The sequence below is a fragment of the Euphorbia lathyris genome, chromosome 9 (assembly GCF_963576675.1).
Source record: "Euphorbia lathyris chromosome 9, ddEupLath1.1, whole genome shotgun sequence".
Classification (NCBI taxonomy): domain Eukaryota; kingdom Viridiplantae; phylum Streptophyta; class Magnoliopsida; order Malpighiales; family Euphorbiaceae; genus Euphorbia; species Euphorbia lathyris.
In genome coordinates, this window is record NC_088918.1 from 11,070,699 (window position 1) to 11,097,668 (window position 26,970).

At 35.7% G+C, this 26,970-nt stretch overlaps 1 protein-coding gene and 1 non-coding gene across 4 annotated transcripts; both read left to right on the forward strand.

The window, feature by feature from the left end:
• On the forward strand, positions 1 to 26,730 carry LOC136206678 (uncharacterized). Of its 3 annotated transcripts, XM_065997822.1 has the most exons (15): positions 1 to 214; positions 648 to 1,618; positions 1,895 to 2,268; positions 2,365 to 2,508; positions 2,614 to 4,933; positions 5,027 to 5,123; positions 5,209 to 5,394; positions 5,527 to 6,323; positions 20,452 to 20,964; positions 21,068 to 21,139; positions 24,510 to 24,554; positions 24,715 to 24,927; positions 25,605 to 25,722; positions 26,094 to 26,242; positions 26,369 to 26,730. In XM_065997822.1, exons 3-5 carry the CDS (start codon positions 2,117 to 2,119, stop codon positions 2,639 to 2,641), a joined length of 324 nt encoding a protein of 107 aa, XP_065853894.1. In that variant the 5' UTR covers positions 1 to 214; positions 648 to 1,618; positions 1,895 to 2,116; the 3' UTR covers positions 2,642 to 4,933; positions 5,027 to 5,123; positions 5,209 to 5,394; positions 5,527 to 6,323; positions 20,452 to 20,964; positions 21,068 to 21,139; positions 24,510 to 24,554; positions 24,715 to 24,927; positions 25,605 to 25,722; positions 26,094 to 26,242; positions 26,369 to 26,730. The 3 variants fall into 3 exon arrangements, with proteins under 3 accessions (XP_065853894.1, XP_065853893.1, XP_065853895.1); XM_065997821.1 differs by having other exon boundaries at positions 648 to 2,268; XM_065997823.1 differs by lacking the exons at positions 25,605 to 25,722; positions 26,094 to 26,242; positions 26,369 to 26,730 and having other exon boundaries at positions 648 to 2,268; positions 24,862 to 24,901.
• LOC136207672 (small nucleolar RNA R71) lies at positions 17,668 to 17,774 on the forward strand. Its single transcript, XR_010676802.1, has one exon. It is a non-coding gene; the product is annotated as a small nucleolar RNA R71 (small nucleolar RNA).
• Positions 26,731 to 26,970: the final 240 nt, after the last annotated feature.

Here is a 26,970-nt window from a genome sequence, read left to right on the forward strand (position 1 = left end):
TCTCAAAACTTCAGCCGCCTAAGACTCCTTCACCAAAAATTGTCGTTCTCCTCTCAATTATAATCGGTTCATGACTCCTCTCCTTCACCCTCGGATTCACCCATCACCACCTCCAGTCCACATCTCGTCCACCACTGAAGCGTTATCCAGTTCAATTCTCATCTCTCAGTCATTATGTGGTCGCCGGAAACTACCAGTCATTTATTTATTTCTGGTAATGCAATTAGTTTAAATCTACAAGTTCTGATTTCAAATCCATTTTATTTTCTGCAATTTTGTGCGCTTTAGGTATACGACTTGCTCCTAATTACAATAGATTCTAGTTTTATTGTACAATACCCATTTTCAATTTTGCATGTATTGCTCTTTTCCTTTTCGATTCAATCTCTCTCCCACTCTTAATTTTGATTATTTGGTCTTTGTTTAGTTATGTTAAAATTGATTAGGTATTGAAACTGGGTTTTTATTGCATTTGGGAAAGTTGCAACAATCTGATTTTGGGGTTTTAATTTTTTGGGGGTTTTAATTTCAGCGTAAGTATCTAGTTGATTAATTATATATTAATAAATTTGAATGAGTGAATCATTAGGAATCAAAATTCTCGTTAAAAATTATAATGCTAACACACAATATTTATATTATGCTAGGTGTGGTCATCAAGTAAACTTGGTGATTAAGAAATAAAGGACACAACATGTGTCAACATAATAGCCTTGTGATGGATTTGATTAAATGGATGGTGATGATTTGCTGAAGCCTTGATCAAGTGGAGGTGGTCCATCATAAGGAGGTGCAACCCTTCTAGAATGTGCTAACCATGGGAAATTACCATGCCGCCCCTGTTATTGTTGTAAGGACCAAATTGCCCTTAAGCAATTTGGCTTTTATTCCGGAAGATAAGCTTTGGAAATCCAAAAGCTCTTAACCCTCCTGACACAAGACTCTTCAAACTCCTTTGGTAAACCAAAGGTCTTCTTCTTCTCCCCTTTACTTATGAATCCGAAAAGCCTCCATTTTCTCTCCATTGTTCTTGAAGCTTTTCTTGTACTGGAACTTTTCTTGGATGAGTTTGATATCCTCCCTCAAGCTAAGCTTGGTACAGATTCTTCAAGCTTAGTTTGCCAATCAAAAACCTAAGCTGCGGAGAATGTTGTGCTTTTGTAAAGAGATCCGCCACCTGCAGAGCCGAGGGTATTGGCATCAATCGGATCAAACCGGCCTGAACGCGTTCGCGGATGACGTGGCAGTCAATATCTATGTGTTTCGTCCGTTCGTGAAAAACTGGATTCTGGGTTATGTGCATGGCGGAGATATTATCACAGAACATGAGGGAAGCTGTCTCCGGTGGTGCCTTCATATCTGTTAGGAGATTCGTGAGCCAGTGAAGCTCACATGATGTGGAGGCCATGGCTCTGTATTCCGACTCCGAGGAGGACCTAGAAACGGTGTTCTGTTTCTTTGATTTCCAGGAGATGAGGGCCGATCCGAGGAAGACGGCGTACCCGGTGATTGATTTCCGAGTTTCTTGACAAGTCCCCCAGTCTGAATCCGTGAAGGCCTGTAGTTTCAAGTCGTTGCATGTGGGAAAGAAAAGCCCCAAACCTATGGTCCATTTGAGGTAACGTAGAACTCTCTCTGCTCTGTTCAAATTCTCTGTGGTTGTTTGCATGAGATGTTGGGATAGTTGATTCACAATATATGTGATGTATGGTCTGGTATGTGTGAGATATAGCAGTTTGCCGATTAACTGTCTATATGGTGTGATTTCTGGGAGTGGATTGTCGTCTTGGCTTGGTTTGTGATTTGGTAGTGCCGGAGATGAGGCTGGTTTGCAGTCGATGAATCCATGGTCTTGTAATAACTCTAATGTGTATTTTCTTTGTGACATGTGGAGTCCCTGACGGCTGCTAGAGAACTCAAAACCCAGAAAATAATGTATGGCCCCGAGATCATTGATGCTGAAGATGTTGTTTAGGTGTTGTTTGGCCTGGTTGATGGTTTGCATGTCGTTTCCTGCGAGAACTACATCATCAACATATACTAGCAATATGGTCACCTGTCCTGCATATTCCTTTGTGAATAAGGATTGGTCGGCCACTGATTGAGAAAACCCCATATGTTTGATGGTGCCGATCAACTTGGCGTTCCACTGCCTGCCTGCTTGCCTGAGCCCGTAGAGGGCTTTATTGAGCTTGCATACTTGCCGAGGTCTTTCCGGGGATACTCCCGGTGGCATTGTCATATAGACATCTTCGCTCAGCTCCCCATGTAAGTATGCGTTATAAATATCAAGTTGATGTATATGCCATTCCTTTGCAACTGCTATTGCTAATAGAGTCCTGATGGTGGTGAACTTTGCTACAGGTGCGAAGGTTGCAGTGAAGTCCACTCCCTCTTGTTGGGTGTAGCCCTTGGCAATCAACCTGGCTTTGAACCTGGCAATGCTTCCATCGGATTTGTGTTTGATTTTGTAGACCCATCGACAGCCTATGGGTCTTTTGCCCTTTGGTAAGTCAACTAAGCTCCATGTTTGGTTAGCTTCTAGTGCAGCCAGTTCCTTGTTCATTGCCTCCACCCATCCTCTTTCTAACTTGGCTTCTTCATATGTTGCAGGCTCCCGATGGCAGGAAAGATTAATTGAGAAAGTTCTCTTGGCTGGAGAAAAACCCTCATAAGACAAGTGTTTCCATAAAGCATGCGGGGAATTAGTCAAGCATGGCAGTGTGGAGCCTTGGACCAATGCCAAGTGATAGTCTCTGAGATAGGTTGGAAGTTTCCTTGTTCTTTGTGGCCTTGTGTTGATTTGTTGGTGTTCATGTGCTAGTATCTCTGGCTGCTCGATATTGTCTTCGATTTCTTGTATTGTGTCAACATGTTGTGTTGTCTCTGTTGCGCCTTGTTCATCATCTACACTGTATGATTCATCCTCATCTTCGTTTATGCATGCTTTATGGAGTAACTCCAACTCTTCTTCACTGCAACATGATGTTTCATTTTTCTTGTGTTCTTCTGAAAAAGGGAAGAAGTTCTCATAGAACTTTACATGCCTGGAAAAGAAAACAATGTTAGCGCTTAGATTCAAAAGTTTGAATCCCTTTGTGCCGTGTCTGTATCCCAAGAAAATGCACTTTATTGCTCTTTCTGTGAATTTGCCTTTGTGTCTGTCCAAAGCTGAGGCGTATGCTAGACACCCAAAAACCTTGAGGTCGTCTACATGTGCCCCTTTGCCATACAGTCGCTCGTAAGGTGTCTGGCCCTGAATTGGTGTGGATGGTAATCTGTTTATGAGATAAACTGCATGACTAACTGCTTCTGGCCAAAAAGTGTGAGGCAGTGAACTTTGAAACATGAGTGCTCTGGTGGTATTCATTATGTCTTGGTGTTTGCGTTCTACTCTGCCGTTTTGTTGTGGTGTTTCTGGACATGATGTGTGATGTATGATTCCGTGTTCTGCATAAAAATCCTTCATGATGAACTCAGGGCCATTGTCCGTTCGGATTGTTTTCACATTCTTGCCAAATTGTCTGTTTACATATGTGCAGAATTGTTGTAGCGCTGTACTTGACTCCCCCTTTGTTTGCATTAATGTGACCCATGTATACCTGCTATGGTCATCTAATATGGTTAGGAAATATCTTTTACTAGAGTGTGACTCTTGTGTTGGGCCCCATATGTCTGCATGAATTAGATCAAAACATTCATCTGCTATATTGTGGCTTAGTGAGAAAGGCATTTTCTTTTGCTTGGCTTTTTGACAAATGTCACATGGCATTTCTTTGAAGGAATTGAAATCATTACAAGATAGATTGAGGCCTTGCAACCTCTCATGAGAGGGATGACCAAAACGTAAATGCCACAAACTGGCTTTAATAGAAAAAACAGAAATATGATTAGGCAGCGGGTATTCCAGATAATAGAGGCCTCCATGCTCTCTAGCCAAGCCAATCTTCTTCCAACTTGTTGTGTCCTGTATCACACACATTGATCCCGTTATCACAACACAGAGTCCATTAGTACTCAATAGCTTACTAGTCGATATTAGATTGTAATCAAACGCAGGTATGCACAGAACATTAAGCAAAACAAGTTCATGACTTAAGGTTACAGTGCCAATGTATTCTGCCCTGACCCTTTCTCCGTTTGGCAAGTTTACCCAACATTTTTCGATTTGTTTGTATGAGCTGTACATTTGTTTATTACAAATGATATGATCTGTAGCTCCTGTGTCAATTATCCAACATGATGAGGCAAAATTAGGGTTAGGACCGTTACCAGAACTGTCTCCCTTGACAAAGGTATTGACGCTGTTGCCCGAGGCCGGGGTCTTTCCTTGATTCATGGGCAGTAGGGCCACCAGCGATTGGTACTGGTCTTTGGTCAGAGTGAATGGTTCTGGGTTGGTCTGCTTGCTGTCTTCTTCTCCTGAGTTTTCCTCATTGCCCTGATTAACTGCTGAGTTTGCCCTGGGTTGATTTGTTCTGAAAGGATTCTTGGTTCTGTTGCCATAATTTGGGGGATATCCATGTTTCTTGAAACATATTTCTTCTGTGTGTCCAGTGTTACCACAATAAGTGCATAAGGATGAGCTTTTATCGTTGTTCCTGCGATTGTTGTTCTGATTTCTGGTGTTGTTTGATTTGTTCTGTCTGCCGTTGGTGTTAGTGAATCCTGCAAACATGTTGCTTTCACCTCCTTCATTTCCTTTTGCAGGTGCAAGACCAAGTTGTCTTTCATGCTGAATGGCCAGCGCATAGGTCTTCTTCAATGAGGGGATTGGCTCGATCAGTAGTATCTGCGAACAGATGGTTGAGTAGGATTCATTTAACCCTTGGAGAAAGGTGATAACCTGGTCCGCGTCTTGTTGATCCCTCAGGATTTTGAAAGCAGTGCAGCTACACACCTGCCGTCAAATGCATTGGGGCATTGGTCTCAGGTTTGTTAACTCATCCTGCAACACTTTCAAGTTGGTATAGTACTCAGTGACACTTCCGTTTCCCTGCTTCATACTGTGTATTTCCCTTCGCAGCTCGAGTATCCGCAGTGAATCCGCTTGTGCAAACCTTTCCTTTAAGTCTGCCCAGATCTGATGTGCCTTATCGAGCCACATCACGCTTCTCGCAATGGTAGGTGAAACAGCATGATTTAGCCATGATATAACCATGTTATTGCACCTTTCCCATTGACTAAACATGTTATCGTCTGGTGCAGGAGCGGTGATAGTGCCATCGACAAACCCAAACTTGTTCTTCGACATTAGAGCTACCTTGACAGCTCTAGACCATTGGTGATAGTTTGGCCTGGTGAGGACCTGTGATACCAGCGACAACGCCAGAGTTTCGTTTTGGGGAAGGTGGTATGGGCTGCTGGACGTAATCATCGGTCCGGCCATAATAGGTAAGAAAAAAAGATAGCCTTTTATCTTAATGTTGCTCTGATACCATAATAAATTTGAATGAGTGAATCATTAGGAATCAAAATTCTCATTAAAAATTATAATGCTAACACACAATATTTATATTATGCTAGGTGTGGTCATCAAGTAAACTTGGTGATTAAGAAATAACGGACACAACATGTGTCAACATAATAGCCTTGTGATGGATTTGATTAAATGGATGGTGATGATTTGTTGAAGCCTTGATCAAGTGGAGGTGGTCCATCATAAGGAGGTGCAACCCTTCTAGAATGTGCTAACCATGGGAAATTACCATGCCGCCCCTGTTATTGTTGTAAGGACCAAATTGCCCTTAAGCAATTTGGCTTTTATTCCGGAAGATAAGCTTTGGAAATCCAAAAGCTCTTAACCCTCCTGACACAAGACTCTTCAAACTCCTTTGGTAAACCAAAGGTCTTCTTCTTCTCCCCTTTACTTATGAATCCGAAAAGCCTCCATTTTCTCTCCATTGTTCTTGAAGCTTTTCTTGTACTGGAACTTTTCTTGGATGAGTTTGATGGGAAAGTTGCAACAATCTGATTTTGGGGGTTTAATTTTTTGGGGGTTTTAATTTCAGCGTAAGTATCTAGTTGATTAATTATATATGATTTTGGGGTTTAAAATCGAAGGTATCTGTCGAATAGGCATAAAACATCAACTTTAGTTCAAAACTTGAAGGAAATGAGATATCACGTTCCTGTTTGACATAATTGATTTGTATTTCTATTTGTGAGGCCGATCATTGTTGATTGTGTTGAATGGAAGTTATTGAGACCGAGTTGGTGATCGAGAAAGGCATTTGGGATAATTTACTTCCTTTGGAAGGAGGCAGCCATATGTATATGAAGTTGCAATTTATCCTCAACAGATCGCAAGTATTCCTCTCATGGTATTGTTTCTCCTCCCTAGTTACTTAATAATTTTATTTCTTTGAAGCCCTTTTAGTGTGCTAGATTGCATAGCTTTTCTCTTATAAACAATTTGCAGATAGCACAGCAAATTAATGTACCCTTAGGGCCTTGAGCCTTTAACAATTATGCCTACATCTCTTACTCTCACACTACTTATTTCTTTTTCCTCTCATAAACTTTCTGTTGAGCGATTTCCGCAAGTGCACGGTATACGCTTGTAGTAATAAAAGATATCGAACCCACAGGGAACACTTTTTAACTAAAACTTCATTTAATTCGGTTTTAATCACGTGTTTAGGTTTAATAAAAGAAATACGTTTAATTGATTGTATTGGTTTTGGTAAATTAGGATTAGATAGAAAGATTATATCGAGTTTAGAGAACAATTCCGTTTTGGAATTTTGATTACAAAACAGATACTTCCGTAATTGGAATGAAAAAGATCTTATTTTCATAAAGCAAAGTAAACAACTTTAACTTTGTGAGATTATGGACATGTAACAATATAGCGATTTACTTAATTAAATGGCTTCGAACTATAGAAATCCCTCTAGCATAGAGATGATTCCTACCTTAATCAAACTAGTGTTTTACTTCTGATAAGCCGCGATCAGCGATCATGTCATCCATAAAAACTAAATTTGTTAAGTGTTCAACAAAGTTCTTATAAGAATAAGATGGAATAGAACGTTTTAATAAAAACACCAATATATCATTTTGAAAATCATTTTGTCAGAACAATATCAAAATAACAACAGTAAGAATATATTGAATAAAGAAGTATATCATTAATGAAATGTGAATTTTCACAAGTTAACAGAGAAGTAGAAACTTGGATAGCATTGCAACGAAAACTTTGAGATCCGGGTCGTCAATCTTTCTCTCAAACTCCGTAGGCTCGTCAAACCTCATGCGCTTCAGCCGTCAATTCTTCTCGCTGGATCTTTGGAATAGAGACTAGTCTCGTCCACTATCAGAATGAAAACTAAACTAATTCTGTGTTTATAACTAATCTAAATACAATTCGTGTACAACACGATTGCTTACAGGAATGAACTCTAACTTTCTGATTCTTTTCTGAATCAGAAACTCAACATAACAACTTTCTTCTCTAATTTCTCTAACTTTTCCAACTTAACCAACCTTGATTTCTGAAATGAATCACTTATTTATAGTTGGTGAAGGGTTGTAAATGACGGGTCGTGTCTGCTGGTGAAGGGTTGCTTTTATCCGAACGAACAGACGCATTTTTCCGAATTAAACATGTGTTTTGTGTGCAGGAAGACTTGCTGTCGCGATTGAGATTCTGAAAATCTCAATCGCGACAGGGGGTATAGGGGCGAGCTTGAAAACTTTATTTTCCCCCGGTCTGGCCTCCGCAAGTCGCGACTGAGATTTTGAGAATCTCAGTTGCGACAGAGAGATTTCTCCCTGGCGTTCGACTGCTTTTCGTCCTCCTTGAGCGTTCTTCTGACTGGTATGCATTCTCGGTATATTTTTAAGGTTTTTCGTCCATTTTAGCTCCGTTTTTGCTCCTATTTGGATTTTACCAAATATTTAGGTACCTTGCATCAAAGAAGTAAATAAAGACGTAAAAGTATACCAAATGAATATAATTAGCACGATTTTAATGTAAATTTAACGTATTTATATAGGATATTTTAGGTATATTTTGGGCTTAACAAAGTCCCACACTTAAGCTTCCCACACTCAATCTCTTTATAAATAGAACATATACCCATATATTTCTTTTTGAATTAGTCAAACCGAAAGATAAACTTTTCATGGTAAATTTATACGCAAAGTATCAAACTAGCTAGTAGAAAAGAGATATATTACTCGTCTTGTATCTCAATTTTTATATTGAAGTATTCGGGACGGTGTAAGCACGCATGTTTTTGAATCTTTCGTCTCAGGGCATTTCCAAGCACAAAATTTCCTTTCCCAAACCTAAACTATTATAAATATAGATTTATTAAGGACTTAGGTTTAATATATTTGCTTAGTTACGCCCAAGATAAGGGTGGTCTCGATCGTAACTTTATACGCATTTTATTTACTTTCGTGTTCGTTTAAGAGGTACCGACCATGCCATGGGTGGACGCAATCGATACTTAAAACTTTAAACACGTTTAATTTTTGCTTTAATTTTTAACGTTCCTTTCATACCTCGACCGTGATAAGGGTGGTTGCAATCGTGGCCAAAAGTAAACGATACTTAATGTTCTTCCCTTTCATATCTCGATTGTGATAAGGTTGGTCTCAATTGTGGCCAAAAGTTAAGAATACGACTACTTGATTAAATTAACATGAAAATAAAATTGGGAAAGAAAAATAGCACAATCATCCTATATTGACTTGAAATTCAACATGTATTATGGCTAAAGTTTCCTTAAAAACTTCAATTTGGTTTTTAATGTAAGACGAAAAATCATATCGAGCTAAAAAGCTAAAGTTGTTAGTTTGATTTATGTCTATAAACCTAATTCAAAATTGAAAATCAGATTTATATTTATCATGAATTCATGATATAAGGTAGAGATTTGAAACTAAAGAAATTTTACTTATATACATTCACTCGAGACGTTTTTTGATAAAATCGTATCGGAGATTTGTAAAAATATTTGTAAAAATATTGCCCGTATAGAAATATTATTTCTATCAATAATGATAACCTTAAAATATGCTTAACATTATTTTTGAAAGTTAAATTGTTTGAAACATATAAAAAATTTTCTTTAACAAAAATTTATCCTTTATGAAAAATTTCTATTATTTTTGAAAAAGTGTTGCAAAAATGTTGCATTTTGTTTTGAAAATGTTGCATATTATACTTTACTTAAAATTGAATAACAACATGCATGTATACTTAAAATAAATAGCATTCATTCTCATTCGTTGCATTAATTCGTACTTAAAAATAAAATGGATATGAAATACCTCCTCCCACACTTAATTTGGACCATGTCCTCATTGGTGCAAAAAGTGATAAAACACGAAAAATAGTACGAAATAAATCATACGAATTAGAAATGAAAAATTTAGTACCATAACATTCAAACATTAATAATAATAATTGTACCAAACATAATTAAAAATATTGTACCAAACCGAATAAATGATAATAATAATAACGAAAATGAGTGAAAGAGAGAAAAGATAAAACCTATCAAGGTGATGGTGGTGGAGAAGGCGTAGTCTCAACTCCTTGGCGTCGGAAGAAAGAGAGCATCCGGCGACGAGTAGACTTGTGCTCACAACTCAACGTAGTGATCCTTGAACTCATTTTGACATTATTGGCAACGACTTCATCTAACCGCAAATTCATGTGACGGTTATGCTCGTTCATTTGTGTCAAAACACGTTGCCATCCAACTTGTTCTTCTTCATTCGGTTCCACATTTGCTTGCTCGGTGGCATTAACATCAACATGCTCCTCCTCCTCTTCTTCTTCATCAAATTCCTCTTCATCTTCCGCATCATCATCTTGGGCACCTAAACCTTGTGAACCCGATGCTTCACTACCCATGGTAGCAAAAACACGCCTTGTGCGATCCGCAAAAGATATAAAAGCGGGTGGCCCCATTTTCTTCAATAAATTGGCCCTTTGAAGTGCCGTGAGATCCAATGAAGGTAAACCAACATGAGACATATTTTGATAATCCGCTAATTCACCTCGAGCGCCCAAAACAATGCCGGTAATTAAATTACCCATAGGCACTTGCTTATTGCGGGACTTGGAAGCTCGAACTAAATTAGTGAATATCATCTCAATAATATCAATTGTCAAACCCTTAAAAATAGCATCAAACACAACCAAATCACGAAGTTGCACTTTTGAACTTTCAACCCGACCAAATAAGGAAAATGATAAAAACTTGTGAAAGAAGAATACACAATCATCCTTAATTAGCTTACTAGATGTATTCTTTGGACTAAAAACATCTAAACCGGTTAAAGAATTCCAAACCGTGTGTGAATCAAAAGGTTTTGGCTTTGAATAAAAATTCCGAGTAGGAAAACCAAACCAACGGTTCATGGCCGCATACCCAACATCATAACGGACTCCATCACTCCGAAAAGAGATAACTCCTTTCTTCTTGTCATAGGTTAGAGTAACCAAAAACTCAATAATATGCGATTTAAGACTAGGAAAACGCATACTAGAAAATCGTTTCCAACCAAGAACGGTAAGAAATTCATCAATACGCTCGGTAAAAGAAAGAGTATTTACCGTGTCGGTGTCAAGAAAAAGCATGTCTATGAACTCGACGAGGACATCAGAAAATCGGCGATATTTGCGTCCTTCGGCTTCCGACGTGATATCGAACGGTGCATCATATTGAACTAATCTATTGATCTCGGTGGCCTTGGCTTTGTTTGCAACGGTCTTTTGTCTAGGCATATTGTTTTGGTTTGTGAATTTTGGGTGAAAATAGATGAAATTTGGGTGAAAATAGGTGAAGAAAATTTGAAAGGATGAAAGTTAGAATGAAAGATAATGGTGGTGAATTGGGGAAGAAGAAAATGAATAGGGTAAAAATTTATGGGGAAGAGTAGTGAATCTTGTTATTGGGAAGAGAAAAGATGGTTGATTGGTGTAAAAATAGGTGATAGAAATCGGTGTAAGTAATAGGTATTGATTAGAATAGTTGAATAGGCAGTAATTAGAGTAGGAATAGGAAAAAATGGCCAAATTTCGCCCAATCCCGCACCTACACGTCGCAAGTTGCGACTGAGATTTTCAAAATCTCAGTCGCGACAGCAAGTAGGGAAGGGGCGAAATTTTTGCCTAAAAATTTTCCTTCGCTGTCTCAACTGAGAATTCGAAATCTCAACTGAGATTCTGTAAAATCTGGGTAAAATTGGGACTGTAGTTTGATGATTTTAACACTTCTAAACCAATTCCTCTTAAAATTAAGTACCAAAATGTGAACATTAATCCCTGAAACTGAGATAAACAAAACTAAAACATTAAATTAAAGGAAAACCAAAGGTTGTTCCTTAAATAAAAGAAATAAATTAAGGAATCAATGCACTTTTATTTATTATTATAAAAAATATAAACAATACCATATTATATATTACATAAAAACATCTTACTCATATAAACAAAACACTCATATATAATAAAACAACAGACAGAAACACATAAAATATATATATCCCTAACTAGATGACAGACGACGCGCATTGGCCCTGTTAATCTTCGTTTGAACGAAGACTTGCCTCTCTGGTGCAGAAAGGAATGTTGGACCAGAACGGAAAACTCGTTTAACAAGTCCCTCGTTCTCCAAGAACTCGTAGTCTAAAATAGGGTATGGTTCTGTATCAGTCCAAGGAACAGAAATGGTTCCCTTGGCTCCTAAAATTATTCCACAAATGATGTTGGCGAAACCAATCTTCCGTTTCTTCGAACGGGAAGCAGCAACTAACCCCTCCATTAAAATCTTTTAGGAGTTCACTGAGTTGCCTTGGAAAATGTCGCCTAACACATAAAGATCAGTATCTTTCACAACATTGCTACTGACTCGACCAAAAAGGCTGTGAGAGAGGAACTTATGCAGATACATCATGGAATTAGAATTAATGGATTTGTTGAAGGCAAGACGTGGATTGAATCGCCAAAATCCAGTTAGCATTCTCCATATGTCTCTAGAAGTCATATCCCTTCCAGGATGGTGTTGAGTTGTGTCTCGGGGTGGAAATCCAAACCAATTGTGAAGTTCTGGATAGCCAAAAGTAAATACCTTCCCCTCACAACGAAAATTGAGACGAACACGTCTCTTGTTGACGAATCGAACTGTGGAATAAAATTCCAGAACCCAATCTCCAATAATAGGAAATTTCATATGAACAAATTTGGTCCAACCCAAATTAGTCAGATAGCGATCAATGTCTTCGCTTATCCCGAGTTCCTCGTTCAGAAACTCATCCAGATACATCATGCCAAAGAACTGAGCATATCTGAATTGCATAAAACGTTTCCCTTCGTCATGGTTATAAATGGGAAACCATGCACCATAACGATCAGAGATATCAACTTTCCCCTTTTGAGAAGAATTGTGTTTTTGAACGTTCTTCAAAGACTTAGTCATGTCTGTGATAGAAAAGAAAAAATGAAGTCTGTAGGATTTGAGAATTTGAGAAAGAAATTTAGAAAGACGAAGTAAAATGGAAGAAGTCTGATCCTACAGGAATATATAAGAACTATAAGTGAAAGGTTATGTCTGTTAGAAAGAAATAGGTGTCAAAGTGATACCTCTTCAATTCAACTGACAGAAAATTTTAAAGAAAGAAGACTGTAATCACTTACAGTTATTTCAAATGTAAAAAGACAGAAAATTTCTCAACTGAGATTTTCGGAATCTCAACTGAGATTTCCAAATCCTGGGACATAGAAAATCTCAACTGAGATTTCTGCATATATAATTTCTCAATAACACTTAACACTTAATGAAAATTTTCAAAACGTGACTAAATTAAAATTTTAATGTGAATAAAACTCATTTGTACTTAATGATAAATATATAAAAATAAAAATTAAAGTAAATAAATTAAAAATAAAAATAAATAAATTAAAAAGAAAACAAATAAATTAAACAGAAAAGAATAAATTAAAAAGAAAAAGAATGAAAAGAAGAAAAGCTATAAATTAAAAACAGGAAAATCAAAGAAATTAATTTTTATAAAATTTATCCACGGATTCAATTGCTTGAATAGGAGCTCCGTCGAAATAAATTTTGCAACGATTACCATTGACCTTAAATCGGTCGCCATTAGACTTTTCTAGCTCCAATGTTCCGTAATCAAATGTTTGAACAACCAAAAATGGTCCAGCCCATCTAGATTTTAGCTTACCTAGAAATAATTTTAATCTAGAATTAAAAAGTAAGACCTTATCTCCAACATTAAAGTTTTTAATTTTAATTTTGGTATCATGCCACTTTTTAATTTTCTCCTTATAAATGCTCGCATTTTCGTAGGACAAATAGCGTAATTCATCCAACTCGTTTAAGTCAAACAAACGCTTTTTCCCTGCGCTTTGCAAATCATAATTAAGAGTTTTTATAGCCCAATATGCTTTATGTTCTAATTCAACCGGCAAATGACAAGCTTTACAATAGACTAATCTATAAGGTGTCATCCCGATAGGTGTTTTAAATGCAGTACGGTATGCCCATAGTGCATCGTCAAGTTTATGTGCCCAGTCTCTTCTAGAAGACGAAACTGTTTTCTCAAGTATCCATTTGAGTTCTCTATTTGAAATTTCTGCTTGACCATTTGTTTGAGGATGGTACGGTGTAGAGATAAGATGGTGCACTCCGTATTTTTTCATAAGTAATTCAAAAGCTCTATTTACGAAGTGAGTACCACCGTCGCTTACCATAACTCTAGGAACTCCAAATCGACAGAATATTGAATTTAAAAACTTAACAACTACTTTAGAATCATTTGTCAGGGTTGCAATTGCTTCAACCCACTTTGAAACATAATCTACGGCTACTAATATATAATTTTTGCCAAAAGAAAGAAGAAAAGGACCCATGAAATCAATTCCCCATACGTCGAAGATTTCAACTTCCAATATGTTCGTAAGAGGCATCTCATTTTCCTTCCTATATTCCATGTTCTTTGACATTTATCACAGCGGATAATAAATGAACGGACATCTTTAAACAGAGTAGGCCAAAAGAATCCGCATTCAAGTATTCTAGCTGCTGTTTTGCTTACGCTATTATGACCTCCGTAAGCGCTAGCATGACATTCTATCATTATAGAGTCATGTTCAAACACACTAACACATCTCCTAAATATTCCATCACCGCATGTTTTGAACAAGAATGGATCTTCCCAAAAATATTTCTTAACTTCTGAAAAGAATTTCTTCTTTTGCTGAGAAGTCAATCCATCTGGCACAACATGTGCAGCTAAGTAATTGGCTATATCCGCATACCATGGAGTTATGACACTTTGTAATTGCATGAGATGTTCATCTGGGAAATCATCTCGAATGCCTGATGTTTCACCGATGGGACCGTTTTCATCCTCAAGTCTTGATAGATGATCGGCGACCAGGTTTTCAACTCCCTTTTTGTGTTTAATCTCAATGTCAAATTCTTGCAATAGTAAAACCCATCTAATAAGACGTGGTTTTGCATCTTTCTTAGCAAATAAATATCGTAAAGCTGCATGATCAGTATAAATGATAACTTTAGATCCTAACAAATAAGATCAGAACGTATCACATGCAAAAACTACTGCTAACATTTCTTTTTCAGTTGTGGTGTAATTTAGTTGTGCACCGGACAAAGTGTGACTCGCATAATATATAACATGAAGTTTCTTATCCTTCCTTTGACCTAATACACATCCTACAGCTAAGTCACTCGCATCGCACATAATTTCGAAAGGTAGATTCCAATCGGGTTTCGATATTATAGGTGTACTGACCAAAGCCGTTTTCAAGGTATTGAAAGCTTGTAAACAATCTTTATTAAAATCAAAAGTTGAATCCTTTATAAGCAAATTAGTAAGTGGTTTGGAAATTACAGAAAAGTTCTTTATAAACCGTCTGTAAAAACCTGCATGACCTAAAAATGATCTTATTCCCTTAACAGTGGTTGGTGGGGGTAATTTTTCTATAACTGAAGTCTTTGCTCTGTCCACTTCTAAACCTTTTTCAGAAATTTTATGACCTAAAACAATTCCTTCGTCTACCATGAAATGACATTTTTCCCAATTTAATACTAAATTCGTTTCCTCACATCTAGACAATACTTTATCTAAGTTCTGTAAACATGCATCGAAAGAATCTCCATAAACTGAAAAATCATCCATGAAAACTTCCATTATGTCTTCAATGAAGTCATTAAATATTGCTGTCATACATCATTGAAAAGTTGCTGGTGCATTACATAGACCAAAAGGCATTCTCCTATATGCAAATGTTCCGTAAGGACATATGAAGGTTGTTTTATCTTAGTCATCCGGGTAAATGTAAATTTGAAAGAATCCGGAATAACGGTCTAAGAAACAATAAAATGCATGACCGGCTATCCTTTCGATCATTTGATCAATGAAAGGTAGAGGAAAATGATCTTTCCTAGTTGCTTTATTTAGGTTCCTATAGTCTATACAAACCCTCCAACCGGTGGTGGTTCGTGTAGGTATCAGTTCACCTTCATCATTTCTTACAACAGTTATGCCTCCCTTTTTAGGTACACAATGGATTGGACTAACCCATTCACTATCCGAGATCGGATAAATGATTCCATTGTCTAAAAGTTTAGTAATCTCATTTTTGACTACTTCTTTCATGTTCGGATTTAAGCGTCTTTGCCTATCCGCTTTAGGTGGCTTATCCTCTTCTAGATGAATTCTATGCATTACTATACTAGGATTAATTCCTTTTAAGTCTGAAATTTGCCATCCCATACTTCCTATCCTATTTCTAACAACTTCTTTCAATTTTTCTTCTTGATCGCTTGTTAATTTGTTACAAATAATTATAGGTAGAGAATCGCCTTCGCCTAAGAAAGCGTACCTCAAATGACTGGGTAACTCTTTAAGTTCTAATTTAGGGGGTGTTACAATTGAAGGCGGAACTTGTCCATCTTCTCGAATCAAAGGCTCTGGGTCTTTATCGTCTAATTCCTCATCTATTATGGGTTCAATTATTTCTACACTTTGAATTACATCATTGACACACTCTTCGACTAAATCAAGTTTCATACAAGCGAATTCCTCCATAGGGTATTTCATCGCTTTGTTCATGTTAAACTCGACCTTGTCTTCTTCTATCCTTAAAACTACTTTCCCTTCCGACACATCTACTAGAGCGCGTCCCGTGTTCATAAATGGTCTACCAAAAATTAAAGGGCAATTTACATCATATGCAAAGTCTAATATAACAAAATCGGTAGGAAAAATAAATTTATCGACTTTGACTAAAACATCTTCAATTATACCATACGGCCTTTTAGTGGTTTGATCCGCTAATTGCAAAACCATATTGGTACGCTTGATATCTTATTCTAAACCTAACTTGTTAAAAATAGACAATGACATTAAGTTTATACTTGCTCCTAAATCACAAAGACAACTTGGGAATTCAATATCTCCCAACTTACACGGAATAGTAAAACATCCGGGATCTTTGAGTTTAGTGGGCAAATTACTTGATACTATTGAACTACAGTCTTCAGTTAACGAAATGGATGAAATTCCTTCCCAACTGATTTTCTTTGAAATCAAATCCTTTAAAAACTTACCATAGTTAGGAATTTGTGTGATTGCATCCATAAATGTCAAATTGAAATGCAAATTTTTAAGTTATCCAAAAACGTTAGAAGTTGTTTGTCATAGTCCTTATTTCGGACTTTGTGCGGAAAAGGTGGCTTGGGTACAAAAGTTTTGGTACCTGCGTCAAATGGTGAATTATTTGTGTTTAAGATATCTTCTTTGGACTTTGGTAAATCAGTTCCTTGTAATGTTGCATCTTTGGGCATTTCAGGCCCTTGATAATTTTTTCCTGAACGAAGAGTAATAGCCTTCACCTGCTCTTTCGGATTTTCTTCTGTATGGCTGGGAAGACTTCCCTCTTTTCGGGATGGAATTGATTTAGCAAGTTGACCAATTTGAACCTCCAAATTATGGATGCTAGATGAGTGGTTTTTAATAAGCTGATCGAATTTATTTTCGATCCGTTTAAAACCATCGTCGTGATTACTTATTTTTCCACTGATAGCATCTATAAACTTGTCGATTTTAGAAGATAAAGTGCTAATCGTATCCCTTGACTGATTTTGATAATTAGTGGTACGATTTTGATTAGCACTAATATTATTGTTACTGTTATCTTTCCAGTTAAAGTTAGGATGATTCCTCCATCCAGAATTATAAGTATTAGAATAAGGATTATTAGTTTGGTTTTTCCCTTGGACAAAATTTACTTGTTCGATCTCACTCATATTTTCGTAATCCATATCCGTTTGGATCGGATTACCATTGGTATCGCGTGGTGCCATAAACTTGTCAATTTTGTGCGATAAAGCAGAAAATTGGGCTTGTAGCATTGCGACTGGATCAAGTTCAACTATACCTTTAACTGATGATGTGGTTGAGGATGATGGTTTTGCCACCGGCATATGTCCTCGTTCCGCGGGCCACATACTACTGTTGATTGCCATTTCCTCCAAAAGTTCTCTCGCTTGGGCTGATGTTTTCTTCATAAATAGCCCTCCCGACATAGCATCTAATGAACCCCTAGTTGTAGGATTTAGTCCATTGTAAAATGTTTGCATTAAAAGTTCAGCGGGTAATTGGTGGTGTGGGCATAAACGTTGAAGTTCTTTAAAATGTTCCCAAGTTTCATAAAGGGTCTCATTATCATTTTGAGAAAAAGATGTTAACTCCTTTATGACTCTTGTGGTTTTTGCTAAAGGAAAATATTTAGATAAAAACGCTTGGGCTAATTATTCCCAAGTGGCAAAAGTTGCGGCTGGCATAGAAGTTAACCATTCTTTGGCTCTATCCTTCAAAGTGAAAGGAAAGAGGCGAAGTTTGATTGCTTCTGCAGTCACATCTGGAATTTTAAAAGTGTCACAAATTTCTAGGAAATTTGTTAAATGGGTGTTAGGATTTTCGTTAGGTAACCCGTAAAATGTTACATTATTTTGCAACATATTAAGCAAAGCTGGCTTAATTTCAAATTGATTTGCGGTGATTCTAGGTCTAACGATACTATTGGTTACTCCGGCAACACCTGGCCTAGCGTATTCCATAAGTGTTGGTGGGTCTGCCATTTTTTCTGGCTCGGTATATGTTTTTACTAGGGTCTTATTTTTGTTTTTCTTATTTTTCTTGTTCTTCCTAATGGTTTTCTCAATTTCTGGGTCTATAGGGTCTGGTAGAATGCCTGAATTTCGAGAACTGCGCATGAACCTGAAATCTTGCACGAACCGAAACTACCTACAAAGCAGAATTTGAAAAATAAATAAATCAGTAAATGAAAATTATTAAATTATAAAAGTTAAAATAAATATATTTAAACCTAGATTCGAAATAAAACACGAAAAATTTAAAATTTTGTTAAAAATTTTGGCGTTTCCCGGCAACGGCGCCAAAAACTTGTTGAGCGATTTCCGCAAGTGCACGGTATACGCTTGTAGTAATAAAAGATATCGAACCCACAGGGAACGCTTTTTAACTAAAACTTCATTTAATTCGGTTTTAATCACGTGTTTAGGTTTAATAAAAGAAATACGTTTAATTGATTGTATTGGTTTTGGTAAATTAGGATTAGATAGAAAGATTATATCGAGTTTAGAGAACAATTCCGTTTTGGAATTTTGATTACAAAACAGATACTTCCGTAATTGGAATGAAAAAGATCTTATTTTCATAAAGCAAAGTAAACAACTTTAACTTTGTGAGATTATGGACATGTAACAATATAGCGATTTACTCAATTAAATGGCTTCGAACTATAGAAATCCCTCTAGCGTAGAGATGATTCATACCTTAATCAAACTAGTGTTTTACTTCTGATAAGCCGCGATCAGCGATCATGTCATCCATAAAAACTAAATTTGTTAAGTGTTCAACAAAGTTCTTATACGAATAAGATGGAATAGAACGTTTTAATAAAAACACCAATATATCATTTTAAAAATCATTTTGTCAGAACAATATCAAAATAACAACAGTAAGAATATATTGAATAAAGAAGTATATCATTAATGAAATGTGAATTTTCACAAGTTAACAGAGAAGTAGAAACTTGGATAGCATTGCAACGAAAACTTTGAGATCCGGGTCGTCAATCTTTCTCTCAAACTCCGTAGGCTCGTCAAACCTCATGCGCTTCAGCCGTCAATTCTTCTCGCTGGATCTTTGGAATAGAGACTGGTCTCGTCCACTATCAGAATGAAAACTAAACTAATTCTGTGTTTATAACTAATCTAAATACAATTCGTGTACAACACGATTGCTTACAGGAATGAACTCTAACTTTCTGATTCTTTTCTGAATCAGAAACTCAACATAACAACTTTCTTCTCTAATTTCTCTAACTTTTCCAACTTAACCAACCTTGATTTCTGAAATGAATCACTTATTTATAGTTGGTGAAGGGTTGTAAATGACGGGTCGTGTCTGCTAGTGAAGGGTTGCTTTTATCCGAACGAACAGACGCGTTTTTCCGAATTAAACATGTGTTTTGGGTACAGGAAGACTTGCTGTCACGACTGAGATTCTGAAAATCTCAGTCGCGACAGAGAGATTTCTCCCTGGCGTTCGACTGCTTTTCGTCCTCCTTGAGCGTTCTTCTGACTGGTATGCATTCTCGGTATGTTTTTAAGGTTTTTCGTCCATTTTAGCTCCGTTTTTGCTCCTATTTGGATTTTACCAAATATTTAGGTACCTTGCATCAAAGAAGTAAATAAAGACGTAAAAGTATACCAAATGAATATAATTAGCACGATTTTAATGTAAATTTAACGTATTTATATAGGATATTTTAGGTATATTTTGGGCTTAACACTTTCCAAACCTGGTATTGGTCTTCTCTCTGCTGCAACCATTTTGCAGAGCGGATGGCTGAGAGGAAAACCTGGATGCATAGTAAGTTGATAAGTAGCTTTGGTGAGGATGGAAAAGTAATTCATGCATAGTTTTACAAACCACTAAATCTCATAAAATTATTGTCAGTTGAAAATTTGGATTGTCACTGGAACAACATCTTTTATTCAATATAATGGAAGGAAATAAACATAAAGATAAAGAAAGAAGCTGAATATTTTGGTGCTATTATTATAGACTTATAGTTCCATACATGGATAATTATGACCTTGTTGTGTTATAGACAGTTTCTGTTTGTGAATATGTTGGTGCTATTATTTAGTTCCATGCGTGGATAATTATCACCAAAAGTTGGAATTTGAACATGTCTTCTTATTTCTATCTCTGCCACCTAGTTCTCTAAAATATTATTTGAAATGATATTCTTTAACTTGAACTTTATGAATATTTGTTATTTATTATGCTCTCAGTTCAGTAATATTACTTTCAATAATTTTACCATGTCAATTTTATAAATTGCAGTCACAATTCATGTCAAGTGGTTCTCCTGGAAAAGAGCACTGGATTGTCCTGTCCCAATAACTTTATGCTATGGCTCATATGATACACACAAGAACTTCTTGTTGCAAACAAAATTTGAAACTCTTGAGGCTAAGGAATTCGGCCTTGGGGACTCCGGAAGTGCTTGGTTAAAACTCAAATCAGACTGGTTTCTATAGGGTGAAATATGATGATGATGTTGCAGCTAGACTAAGATATGCCATAGAGAAGAAGTACCTGACTAAAACATATAGATTTGGAAATTTGGACATCTCACTTGCACTCACTTCGCTTTTTGATTTTTGAAAAAGAAGTTGACTTTTAGATGTATCTTCAACAGGAGTTTTGGATGACTCTTTTGCTCTTTGTATGGATTTTCACCAGTCTTTGACATCTTTGCTCACATTGATGGGTGTTTAGAGGGAAAAAGTTGACTACACTGTGCTGTCAAACTTGATTAGTGTAAAAATGAGGATCAAGGCACTAGAGCTTCAGGTTTTTTTCTTTCTCCAACTTTGTACAGGAATATCATTATGAGTTCTTGTTTTCCTTCATTGGCGAATTTCATAAAAAGAATTAACAGACTTATCTGCTGCAGATAGTAAACCAGCTTTCTCAGCTTTGCTCAGATGTTTCAATTGCTCCACCCTTGTTAGGAGCTTTATTGGAGGTGAGTTCTGCAATAAAGTTTTGTTCTTTAGAATAAGAAAGAAAAATACTCCATATGTCTCTTGCATAATAGTAATTAGAAATTAGGGAGAGTAAAAATAGACCTTTTTGGAGCAAGTAGTTTTGGCACTAGATGGTAATGGCTTCTGGGTAGCCATGGATTTGATGAGAAGAGGTGCATAATCGGAATAGTTATTATATAGAATTGCAGGATTCATTTTAGGAGATGAATACAGAAAAGGAATGGCTCTGCTACCATAAACTGATGTGCTTTCCATCTTTTTACAGTATAAAAAAATGAAGGAATGAATGAGTGATTGAGAAATGAAGGCATCTGAGTGATTGATTGGCATTGGGTTGTCCACCTGGTATATTCTGTAAAATCTGTTATTCAGTTTTCCATCTGCATGATAAATTTAGGCTGGTAGATTACTCCCTTGCATTTTGGAAAAGACATAGAGTGATTTTATGAGTGAAGTAAGACCAACTTCGGGTGAGAGAGAGCAAAAGTAATATGTATGAGCTAGTGCATTGTTATTTTTCCAGTTCATTGAACACATTTGTTAGATAGACTAGTTCATTGTTGATATATCTTTATAACAGATGCATAACTCTGTAGCAGACCGTTGTGACATATCTAATCTGCTTTGTTGATATGGATATAGATTCTATTAGTTTAAGCAAAGAATTGGGATGTCGGCAACAACCATTTGGTATGTACTATAAAAGAATTGATATGTTTTGAAGGTTGCTTCCCTGCACTTCGCAACCTGTATGTCACGTCCGTGTCTAAAATTTCTAATTTTTATTTTCGAAATAGATAGTGTTAATTAATTATAAAATTTAAGTATATTATTAAGTTCAATTTAATGTTATTAGGTGTAAATAAAAAGCTTTGGGCAAGTTTTATAAAAATTATAAACTCAAAGGACCAAAATGTATATTTTCCAATTAACTATATATATGTTTAAACTTGTGTATCTTATTATTATTATTATTAAAACTAAAGTGGCATATACCATATAATAATTATTAATTTAATATATATATATATATATTATAAAGACAAGTGTCCTATTACATGTCTTAATATTAAGGAATTAGATCACACTTGTCTTTCTTTAAAACATATTAGAATTCACATGTCAATTTTTTAAAACTATAAAAAAGGGTCTGTGTAGGAAAGTTTTGAGATGTTAAATAGAAAATGAATTTCATTATAAAGCTGTGAATAGATCACACATATTAACTTCTGGTGACCGACGATGACGTTTTGGATTAGCTGTCAGTGGATCGATTAATTTTTGGTGACCAACGACGATATTTTGGTAACTGTATTAAAAATGTTCTATGTATGATTTTGAGTAAGTTATGTTCCGTTTCGTCAAAATTTAACGTCAAATTTTAACATGTTATGAGTGTGATTTATCAAGTCATAAGAATATGAAATTTAGACAGTTGTCATTTAGATTTGTTACCGTATTAATAGGTTTTTAGCAGCGTCACGAGTTTAAATGTATAATCGGTCGAAAATAATTACGTCAGTTTAAAAGTACTATCTCAGTGACCGAAAATAATCGAATAAAAATATTTCGATTATTTTAAACTTTGTTAATACAATCTTTTGAGCAACTTTAATTTGTCAAATTAAATAGAAGAATTAATATCGATAATTGTCAATTAGAATTTGTACAAAAGTTTGGAATATAAAATTTGTACGGATAAACTCCTAACAATGTTACGAGTCTAACTGAACCTTCGGTCAGAATTGACGATACCAGTTTAGTGTTAAAGATTACAATTTCAGTGACGAACATAAATAGTCTAATAAAAATGTTCGGTTTAAACTTTAATTTTATATAATAATTAAGTGACGCTAATTTATCGAATTAAAATACCTTGAAAATAGAAGGACTCATACTAATATTTATCAGTAGAGTCGGTATAAAGTCGAATATAAAATTAGTAGAAGAAATTGAATTTAAAACTAGTTCAAATAAACTTATGACAATATAACGAGTCTAACGGTGTATTCGGTCTAAATTAATTATATCGGTTTAATGTTAATACGTAACTATTCCAATGACAGATAAAAATAAGTTTTAGTCTTAAATTATTTAAATGGCTTTGAATACGTTTTATTAAATTGTTTAAAATATTCGTATACTTCTAATTTTGATTATTATTGTGGTATTTCGAAAATTTGGTCGAAAGAAATGAATTTGACAATCTTATACGAAGTGTTTTTGGATTGAGAAAGCTGATTTGGTGGTTGTTAATATTTATGTGATTTGGATCGAAGTCCAGATATGATTTTTGGATGTTCTAATATTTTGAACGATATATAAAAATGGTTTTGTCCATCTAGGATTGCCCGGGGTAGGAGTTGTAAGAATTGTAAGACCATACCTAAGAGCGGTATGGCCAGAGTGCACGGCTGGTAGTCCTAACGTTAGGCAAGGCGAGATATGAATGAGATATCTCGATTATTGATATGATTGATGTTATGATAAGCTACACGGGTGGAATTCGAGGATGGACACGCAAATTTTGTATTACGAGTTTGTTTGATAAAATGCTTATTTCATTACGAGTTGGTTTGATAAACAGTTTCTTTGATTACGAATTGGTTTGATAAAACGGTTTATTTGTTTTGATTTAGTTTGATAAGACGGTTATTTAATTTGATTCATTTTGATAAAATGATTTATATATATATATATAAAGATTATAACAAAGTGAAATATGAAATATCCAACTACAGTATTAGCGTGTCATTCAACGTGTCAACAAGTTAAAACGAGTTAATAAGTTAAGAGAACTATCTATTAGAACTACCTAAAATAGGTAGAACTACGTGACTTTGATTCCCGGTTTAAATATTAAAGACGTTCGGGATACGTAGGAAGCTTGATAGAATTATCGAGTCCAAGCCAAATAATTAATAAAACTTTAGGTAGTCCAAATAAATTTTTATCTATTAGAAAATAGATTCATGTTTCAGACCGATAGGTGTTCGCTATCCTATCTTCCTTTCATACCCGATGCCGTTTTGGGTCGGGTGTGACACTGTAAGTTTCATTCATTCAGCGTATTTGGAGTTGATCTATGACCACTTGATCGAGAACTCGAAGTCGATATTGGAAGCTCATGAAGTTTTTGAATCAAAGTAAGCAGGGATGTTTGTTGCACTGGATAAGCTACCGTTGCATAATGCTTTGTTACTCGAATCGCATGAGCTTTCTTCATTTATTCTATGTCAATATTTATCATCTACATGTTCACTGGCACAAATTATGATTGGTTTTAGCACTAATTTGAGGCTTAATTAGGCATATTAATTCCATCTTATATTTTCTGTTGGTTTTCAGTTGTGTTTCTGCAGGAAACGTTCTGATTATCTTGCTTCCGATAAGGTAAATGACATGATCCGGGGCCTAAACGTTCTGATTAATTGCTTTATATTGTCTTTTCTCATAAAACACACCATTCTTTGATAACATTATAGGTGAGAAATTTAGGTTCTACCGTAAATTTAGGTTCTCAAATACGATTGCTTGGTCAAAAATCTTTCAGGTATGAATTCATCAGGATTGGACCAAATATTGGGGTCTCTGTGCAATTTCCAAAAATTTGTCAAGAGACGAGTTCCTTTGGGAATAAAGTATTCAGATATGTAGCAACCTTCAGCTGCCTGACGTGGAACTCCTAATGGAGTAGCAGGGTATAATCGCAGAGTTTCCTTAATCACAGTCCTCCGATACTTCAGTTTCTCAATATCATCAACTTGTACGGATTGATTCTTTCCAATTTTCTGGTTTAGTTCTTCTTGAGCTCTCTCCATTGCATTTTTGTTGTTCCAGAAGTTGCATAATGCCCATATTATAGTGATTGCTGTGGTGTCTGAGGCTGCAATAACAATTTCCTGCAATAATGATAATATGGGGTTTAAAATATATGTATATATTTTGCTTAATCAAGTCAAGTCTTTCTTACAAAAAATGATATTTGTTACCGTAATTGTTGCTTTGATTATGGTTTCTTGTTTAAGCCCCAAGGAATCATCATCCTCGATCACAAATAGCATAACATCGATGAAGTCTTTTCTATCTTCATTTTCATTTTCATTTTTCTTCAACTTATGCTCTTCTATCCAACTCTCTACTATTGAATCCACTTCCTCTGTTACTCGCTTCATTATCTTCACCACTCCTTTGACATCCAACCATCCAATAAATGGAATTAAATCCCCAGGAACAAACACAAAGTCTCTCATAATTTGTTTAAGAGGACGCACCTTTTCATCTTCTCCGCCACAATCGATGAATCTCTTACTTGCTACCATTCTCGTAACCATATTAAGAACCATGTTTTCAATACGTTCACTCATGTTAATCTTTTCACTAGTAGCTTTGTTCACTCATGTTTTTTGCTATTGATGCTGAAACTGGGATGTTCTTTGCTAGTGCTTCTAAAGCAGTTGACATTCTGAAGGCATATGAAGGGGCATTAGGAGATGGCTATCCTCACCAAAATGCTCTAGATAATGAACGATGTGAGCATGGAGAAATGCTTTTATACAAGGTATTATTGTAAACTTTAAACATGTAGCTCATTTTCTCTGATACATCCTTTCAGTTTTGTATTTTGGATTCTTACACTCTGTTTGTTCGTTTCCTCTATTAGACCTTATCAAAAGCTCATATTGACTAGGAAATCTTTATGTGCATGGTGTTTCACATTGGACTTCTTTTATTCATTTCCTCTGCCACAACTTGTCAATTATAGAACATATGATCTTTTTGGCTGTAACTGCAGCTTGCTTAATAGCCTTTGGATTGCGATAAGTTTTGAGTCCTGAGGATAAATTTTGAGTTTTGAGTCTTGATATGTGTATTGTTTGTATCTATACGTGACAAGTGTATTGCTTGTGATTTTCTTATGTGTGCTTGCAGGACTTGCGATCATAGACCAATGGTAGGAGTTAGAATGATGTCTATAATACATAGAGTGCATTTTGCTTCAAGTATTCAAAAGGAAGCACAATATTGGCTGCTAGAGAAAATAGTGAGAAGAATATAGAGGTGCATTGAGCTATCATTTTGTAAGTTATACCAATGTTGCTTTTCATCTAATGCCCTTTTTTAGTCAATGTTGTTTATGTTGGCTTACTTATCATTTTGGGAGTTCTTTTGCCCTTCTAAATTTGGTGAAAAATGTTATTTTTCAGAAGTGAGGATTTTGAATCAGAAAGATCTTGTGCCTGTCTCTGACGAAATGGAATGTTGGGTAAGTGTGTATTATATTATTATTTTCTGAAGAAATGGAATGTTGAGTAAGTGTGTATTATATTATTATTTTGTAGTATTTAGCATTTACTTGCTTACATATTTTGTAGTAGCTCCCTTCAATCCAAAAAATCATATTTTACTTTTAGTTTCTGTTAACTTTATGACAGAATTATTAAGAAAAATAGGCTTTTTGTTTATTGGGAGGACAATAAATTTAGCTCTGATGCTTATTGTTGGGTGCTGGAAAGCCGCCAATTACATTTGTAATGTTGGGTTCTTCAGGGCAGCAGGGCCACTGGCTGATGAGGTATGAAGTTCTAAACTTCATGCATGTATTATTAAAAGTTAATTATGTTGATAAATTTGGGTTTGTATCTAGTCTTTGGTTAATAACTTATGCATCATGTGACATTGATCTTTCCTTGTACGTTATGGATTTATACTTGTTTATGTTGATGATTTTTGTCATTGTGCAGTTTGCCTTATTACTTGGGAATTAGGACTTAAGTGTGCTAAAGTCTTACACTATAATCTTATAGTG